Source organism: Macadamia integrifolia, chromosome 1 (genome assembly GCF_013358625.1).
Source record: "Macadamia integrifolia cultivar HAES 741 chromosome 1, SCU_Mint_v3, whole genome shotgun sequence".
NCBI lineage: Eukaryota > Viridiplantae > Streptophyta > Magnoliopsida > Proteales > Proteaceae > Macadamia > Macadamia integrifolia.
The window spans coordinates 26331324-26339730 of NC_056557.1; the positions used below are offsets into that span (position 1 = coordinate 26331324).

The 8407-nt window shown below is 40.5% G+C and overlaps 1 protein-coding gene across 1 annotated transcript; it reads left to right on the top strand.

The window, feature by feature from the left end:
* Positions 1 to 4646: 4646 nt before the first annotated feature.
* Positions 4647 to 5966, top strand: LOC122072673 (aspartic proteinase CDR1-like). The gene has a single exon (XM_042637062.1). The coding sequence runs from the start codon at positions 4647 to 4649 to the stop codon at positions 5964 to 5966; it is 1320 nt and encodes a 439-aa protein (XP_042492996.1).
* The last annotated feature ends 2441 nt before the right edge of the window (positions 5967 to 8407 follow it).

Genomic DNA, 8407 nt, shown 5'->3' on the forward strand with positions numbered 1-8407 from the left:
TGCATTATTCGCCATCGGACAAACCATACAGCCCAAAACTACTATTACCGTCCTCAACCACAGAACCAATCCTCCTATTCCCAGTACCCATGCCACACCAATAACCCCCATCCTGCTACTTATTATAGCACTGCTGGCCTTCTCCCAACCCCATCATACCCTCCCTCCTCTGCCCTCACCTGGTACCCTAACACAGGCGCAACCCACCACATTACCTGAGATATCCTGTCCTCTTACAATCCCTATGGTGGTATAGACCAGCTTCATATTGGTGACGGTAAGGGTCTCCAAATCTCAAATATTGGTTCTTCCTCTATCCCCTCTAATTCTTCTTCTCGTTCCTTTCTTTTGAATAATATTCTTCATGTTCCTAAAATCACTAAGCCCCTTTTGTTCGTGCAAAAATTCACCAGTGATAATAATGTTTATTTTGAGTTTCACCCATCTCATTTTCTTGTCAAGGATCAGGTTTCCAAGGCAACTCTTCTCTCTAGACTGAGTAATGGCGGGCTATATGCTGTGTCTTCTTCCCCTTCTTTTCCTGGCATCTGTGTTGCTGAACGCACCTCCATCAATGGTTGGCATCACTGCCTCGGTCATCCTCTTGAGAGTCTTTTACTTTTTATGTTACGTGTCACTAATATGCCGTTTCAGTCCATGCGGCTCCAGTTTGTTTGTCTTGCTTGTCAGTTAGGGAAGGCTAGTCGTTTGTCGTTAAAAGAAACACATAGTCACATTTTATTTCCTCTTCCTACAATTCATAGTGATGTATGGGGACGTTTTAACATTGTTTTGGTCAATGGTTTTCGTTATTTTGTAATTTTTGTTTATGACAATACGAATTTTATTTGGTTCTACCCTATTGCACAAAAATCCGATGTATTCAACATCTTTCTTCGTTTTCAAGCATTTGTTGAACAACAATTTTTCTCAAAAATTAAGGTTATGCAAACTGATTGGGGTGGTGAGTTCCGCTCCCTACCATCATTTTTACCCCTCTTGGAATTTCTCATTAGGTTTCCTGTCCTCGCACCCATGAGCAATAGGGGTTTGTGGAAAGACGTCATTGGCATATTGTCAAGACTGGTCTTACATTCCTTGCTCATGCTTTCGTTCCTAAACAATACTGGGATTTTGCTTTTGAAACTGAGTCTGTTTAATTAATCATATGCCTTCCCGTACTAACAGTCGTGTCTCTCAATTCCAACTTGTTCATCATTGTCAGCCTGATTATTCATTTTTACGCATTTTTGGTTGCCTTTGTTTTCCCTACTTCAAGCCCTACAATCGTCATAAGATGGATTTTTGATGCTCTCCCTGTGTCTTTCTTGGTTATAGTCTATCTCATGTTGGTTATCATTGTCTTGACCTGTCTACGAAGCGCATGTATATAACACGCCATTTAAGGTTTAATGAAAGTGTTTTTCCCTTTCTCACTTCCACTCTTGGCCCCTCCATCCCTTAAAACCCCCCCTCTACCCTTGTTCCCTGGGGAATCCTACGAACTCGCCTTCCAACACCACCACGGCCTCTCTCTCTGTCACTGATCCCTATCACATCCACCAACCCCTCCCCCGCACCACCTAATCCCCAAACCATGCCTCCCACCACTCCATCACCCTCTCTCTCACCTGCCCCCTCCTCAACATCCACCACTCCTCAACGCACTCGCCCATTATTTGAGCTCTATCCCTCCACCCAACCACTCGCCACCACACCCCCCCCATCGTATTGCCTAGCTCTCCATCACCACCGACCACCTGGGATGATACCTTGCACCCCCAACCCCCCCAACATGCTCACCCAATGCGACTTCTATCTCATGCTCTCACAACCACTGCCTCTCTCCCTGAGGAGCTTACCTATTAATCCCAGGCCAAGAAATCCCTAGAATGGCATTTGGCAATGTCTGAAGAATTTCATGCTCTTCTGAAAAATGGCACTTGGACTTTGGTGCCTCGGTCCACCCATATGAATTTGGTTGGCTGCAAATGGGTTTACCGTATCAAGTGCAAGGCTTATGGCTCACTGGAATGCTACAAGGCTTGGTTGGTTGCCAAGGGGTTTCACCAACAAGAGGGCCTTACTATACAGACACATTTAGTCCTGTGTGAAACCTATGACCATTTGTTCTATTCTTGCAATAGCTCTCTCTCAAGGCTGGTCCACTCGTCAGTTGGACATTCATAATGCCTTCCTCCATGGTGTCTTGGCTGAAGAGGTGTTTATGGTTCAGCCCCTGGCTTTGAGGATCCTGTCAGGCCGGATCATGTCTATCGTTTGCACCGCTCTTTATATGGTCTCAAACAGGCCCCTCGGGCTTAGTTTCATCAGTTGTCTAGTTTTCTCCTTTCTTTAGGTTTCTTGGCATCTTGCAATGACCCTTCACTTTTTATTTACAAAAAGGGTATGATTTTGGTTTATGTTCTTATATATGTTGATGATATTATTGTCACCAGTAATATTGATTCTCAGGTGACTACCCTCTTGGCCAAGCTGGTTGCGGAATTTTCAATCAAGGACTTAGGCCCCCTTCACTTTTTCTTAGGGGTTGAAGTCATCCCGCATCAGTTTGTTATGCTCCTTTCTCAGTCGCAGTACATTAAGGATCTCCTTCATAGAGCAAGTATGATTGACTACAAGCCAATCTTGACTCCTATGGCTATGACTCCCCCACTATTTGACACAGGGGGTGCTCCCATGGTGGATCCCACAAGGTATCGCCCCATTGTTGGGGCCCTCTAGTATGTTACTCTCACACGGCCTGATGCTGCCTTTGCTGTCAACCGCGTTTGTCAGTATATACACTCTCTTATAGAGTCCCACTAGACTACTGTGAAGCTCATCTTGCGGTATTTAAAGCATACCCTATCTCGTGGACTTTTCATTACCCATTCCTCTAGCTGCTCTCTCCAGGATTTCTTTGATGCTGATTGGGCGGGAAGCAGGTCTGATCACCATTCCGCTGGTGCCTATGTTATCTTTCTTGGCCCTAATTTGATATCCTAGAACTCTTGCAAACAGAAGACCGTTGCATGTTCGTCGACTGAGTCTGAGTATAAGTCATTAGCAGATGCCTTGGCTGAGTCGATATGGGTGGAAGCTCTGTTTCTTGAGCTGGGTTTTCCTTTGCAAGGCCCTCCTATTTTGTGGTGTGACAACATCGGGGCCAGGTATTTGTCTGCCAACCTTGTGTTTCATGCACTTATGAAGCACATTGAGATAGATTTTCATTTTGTCCACGAGCGTGTTGCCACTTAGAAGTTATCTATCCAATTTATCTAGACCACAGATCAAATTGCTGATGCACTTACCAAGCCACTATCCACGACACATTTTCAGTTCCTGCGAGACAAGCTGAAGGTCCACTAGGCTGGTCCTCCATCTTGAGGGGGTGCATCAGTTAAGATAAAATCCTTTTCTATCTTGGCAACTATATATTCTGATGTGTTTCATTTAGGACTCTAGCTGATCCATATCTTCTAGGATAGGAATTGTTTTCAAATGTGATATTACAATTGATTGTAATCCTATCCTACCTAGTTTGTGTGGATCGATTAGGGCATACTCGTTTAATCTATATATCCTCTATGAGATAATTATAATGCAAGGAATACCAATTCTAACACAAAAATATAGAATTTAAAGCTCAAACTAATATTGGTCTTCTTGAAAGATTTTTTCATCTTGATTTATCTCGAAGTGCTTTGATTTTTCATATCATGAAAATCCGTAGCTTCTCAGTGGAAGTCCGTAGACAATAGTTTTCTCTTTAATCAACATGCATTTTCTTCCATCACAAGTTCCTCATCAAATTCCTGAGTATCATTTTCGAAATGAGGATATTTTGTCATCTTGTGAGTTACTTTTCATTGCGATATCATATTCTCTTGAGCTACTCCATTTGATCAGGACTATGCATATCAAGAGGGATCAAGATCCTCTGTTGTACGACATGCCCTGTTGTGCACATTCAAAGATCAGAAATGCTTTGAACTGCGTTTGAGTGTTTTGGACTGATGACATAAATATATGAACTCGAAGTCTGACTTTTAACGGTAGCCAGCTGTCCTCATGCTCGTCTTTTCACCACTTGGGTCCCTTGCTCTAATCCTTCCAATCACTTTCTGGCGGGAGCCCTGACCTTATAACCTCCCATTCTTACGAAGGAAAGTCCCTTTGTCAACTTGGGAAGTTCTACAAGCAATAGCTGGCCTTGTCCTATCTTTGGCATGTCTTTCACTTTGGAGGACCTCACCAAAACAGCCAAACAAGGGCAGCAAGTTGGGAAGGATTTTCTGCCATCCCTTATTCCTAGTTCTGATATTATTTTTTATAGCAATAATGTACAATGGAACCCCAGCCGAATAGGGTTAGTACTTCCTTGAATTTCATTGTGTCTTGATTCTTAGATCTTAGCTGTTAGTTTAGTATTATTTGGGCAAGAGAATCAGGATTCTGTTTTGTCTTTCTTTTAGTAACATAGCCTAATTTCAAAGATAATGAAAATATAAATGCGATATTTTTTTCAAGGTTCTCACTAGCTGTTCCTGACGCCACATTGTAGTAATCTCTATATATTTATGACTCTTTGCAGTCATATCCACTCTCATTCAGCTTTTTTCTTGTTTACATTTCCTTTGACAATGGCCACTGCTTTTCCAGTCTATGCACTCTTCATCATCTTTTCCTTCACCATTTTCATCTCCTTACCCTGCTTATCCATCAACACCTCTGCTACAAACCCTAAAAACCTTCGATTCGCCCTAGATCTCATCCACCGTGATTCTCCTCTATCTCCTTTTTATAATCCCCGATCCACTTTTTGGGACAAAGCTGAGAGACTATATGAAAGCTCAATTGCACGCTATGCATATATGGCTTCGAAAGGAACAAGTGACAAGTACCGAATTGATTCCAATGTTGAAAAGTTCTTATACTATGCAAAAATCAGATTTGGTGCACCAGCGGTTGATCTCTTCGTGGTTGTTGATACCGGTAGTGAACTTTTCTGGGTCCAATGTGAGCCTTGCAGCAATTGCCAGTCACAGACTGGACCAATCTATGATCGCACCAAATCAATTACCTATTCCAACGTAACATGTGGCTCTTTGGATTGCAAATTAGCTCCAAACATGAAATGTGATAGCGATTATAATGTGTGTAGTTACCGAATTAACTATGGTGATGGGAGTTTTAGCAATGGCCTTGTTGCCAAGGATGCCCTATTTTTCAGAAACCCTGGTGGAAGTGTGGTACGCAAGAATGTAGTCTTTGGTTGTGGTATTCACAACCAGGTTTCAGCCCATGGCCTATTGGGTGGAATATTAGGTCTTGCAGCAACCAAAGTATCAGTGGTCTCTCAGTTAGGTGGAAGAAAATTTTCTTATTGCTTGGGCAACTCAAGTGATCCATCTTCCAAAGGTAACGTGATCATTGGTGAGGATGCACATATTGCTGGCTTCACTACTCCCTTCACATTTTATAAGAGTTATCAAGTCTATCCTGTTGAGATTAAAGTGGGATCAAAAAGTCTTGATCTTCCTCCATGGGCATTTGGTGCACCTGCAAGTGTGATGTTAGATAGTGGCACTGCATACACATTTTTACCACAAGTAGTACATGATAAGATAGCAGATGCTATATCTCAGACACTCAAAAGCTTCAAGGTCCAACCAATTCCACCTCCAATACCAGGATTGTCATGCTACAATGGAAATATTGGCAGAGATTTGAATGGATTTCCTACTATGACTATTCGATTTCGAGGACAGGCAGAGCTGGTTTTAGAGAAATGGAGTATTTTCATCCCCAAAGGAGAGGATTCATTTTGCTTAGCTTTCGCCCCTGCTGTTGGTCGCAATTCTGAAAGCTTGATTGGTGGCATGGCTCAACAGTTTTACAATTTTGGGTTTGATTTTGATACGATGGAATTGTCTATTATCCATTCTGTTTGCATTTACTGAGAAAGATTGGGTTAGTTGGGCTTGATAATCATGCTTAATTAACTAACATATGTGTAATTATTTCGATTAGTTTTGTTTCAGTTTCATGGGTTTCGATGTGAGAATGAGTGAATCAAAACATGAACCAATAAGGGTGCATTTGTTTCTGTTTCTTATCGATTTCTCTTATCAGTTTATTATCGGTTTCCTATCAGTATACCATATAAATATATTCAAAAGTACGAAAAAAAAAAGTTTTATTTATTTATGAATTTTCGGATTGTTATCAGTTTCTTCTTGGGTTAAATCCACTTACGTTCAGTTTTTAACATTTGATTCTGTGTCTTATTGGTTTTGATGTGATTTAGTTTGGTTTTGATCTCACATAACCTCATTTGAAATATGATCCAATAAACTCATATGGCTTTTGATCAGTGTTGTTGATTTGGGCTAGGTTTTCACAACACTAGTAAATATACACCTACCTGGTCTTGTGTATACAAGAAAAAAAGATAAATACAAATGATAATTAAAAGGGATAATTACAGAAGAAAATGATTCCTAATTGACTGACTTTCGAAAGGAAAGGAAGATTGCCTTGATTCAAGGGTTTATGAGGTGGCTCGCATATCCATTCTAGCTATAAGGTTGCCTGAATCACTAGTGGATTGCAATCTATTAATGGGTACGGTATTGCGCCCTCACAAGCCATTGGAGACTCCAAGCTTGATTATGAGAAGTGTAAGCCGAGGCCGAGATACAAATTTTGTGAGCACTTCAACAATTTGATACTGAGTGCAAACATGAGATACATCAAGTAACCTTAAGCAACACGGTCTCAAACAAACACTACAATAAATCTCAATTTGGTAATGGACAAAAGCTCTCGTTAAAACCTATTTTCCCGTCGCCAAAATTATCCTCGATAGAATATTTATCCGTCACTAAAATGGCCTTTGCGCATGTTAGCGACAGAAAAAATGCCTCTATCTATCTAGCAATTTATCTTAGGCGACATTACAAAATGTCCATTGTTAAAATTTTTTCTTAGGCGACAGTCTTAAAATCCTTCATTAGGCATCTTGGGCAATGATATATTTTTCTGTCAATAATAATAATAATAATATCTTAGGCAATAGATTTCGTAATTCCATCTGCCAAATCTTTTTTTTTTTTTTTTTTTAAATTTGTTTTAAATTTCATCTTTTTTACCTGTAATTACATTCACACACTGTCGTTTCACCAAAAATACACATCCATCTAACATTAGAATTGAATACTTTATTCAAATTTAAAAAGTGTACTAAACATTCAAAAAATTCATTGTTTTTCATTATAGTTTCAATAGGTCCGTACATAATACTTCATTCGACTGTTCACCACCATAGTTAGCAAAAATGGGAATGGCAAAAAAACAGAGACGGATGGTATGTGTTTTAAACAGTAAAATCTTTTGAATGAGATGGTCAAATAAACGGTCAAAAAATAGAAAACGGAAAAAAGGGAAAACGGACGGTATGGGTTTTAAATGTGTAGATTTCAAACAAATGGGACAAAAAAAAAAAGGTAGTATTCTCGTATAAATTAAGAAATTATTACATGAATACTTGCACCTAATGTTCAAAACAACTACAATATCCAAAACTAATGCATATATATATATATATCTCATGTCCCATTATAAGTTTTATGACATATAATTGAATATCATCCAACACCAATTCTATATTCTTACACCACACATGTCCAAGTTTTATTGAGCAATGTGGCTTGGTTATGATGTTGTTCATTGTTGTCAACATAGTCAACACTCTTGGAGTAATGTATGTTCGGTTTGAGTTGGGAATCATCACTTTAGAAACATTTTTCGGCGATTGCATCAGTTTGTATCTCAATTTTGGGGTCCATACATTGATATTGAGTTGAAGATTATACATGAGAAATATAGGCCATTGAGTTAGCTTCAAGTGGAAAAAAAAATTGGTGGAGACTATGACTAAGATAGAGGGAGATCGTGCGACTTGCCGGGAGGGGGAAAGAAACGATGGCCGCCTGTCGGACAGAGGGAAACAGCGTCTGATCACGGGCTTCTTGCACCCTGCGTGCCCTTCCACTCTTGTACCTGATGTGATGCCTGGCACCGCGGCGGAGCAAGGAGAATCTGAGGCGAGAGAGGGCGAGAGAAACAATGAGGTTAGATTGCTTGTGGATCGGCAAGCATGCAAATCCTATGCGACTATGACTAAGAAGACTCTCCCTGATGTGGACGTTCTTCCAAATCCGATATGTGTCGGGTCTTTGACGAGGGTAGTGATTCCATAGGAAGCGTATGAAGAGAAACTAGAGTCTTTCTCCTTTGCACTGATAGGCAAAGTGAACTCAGGTATGTTTCTATGGACGATATAAGGAGAGAGGTGTCAGCTGCACGGAAGTTGAAGGGGAAAGTGAACCTTTGTCCCCTA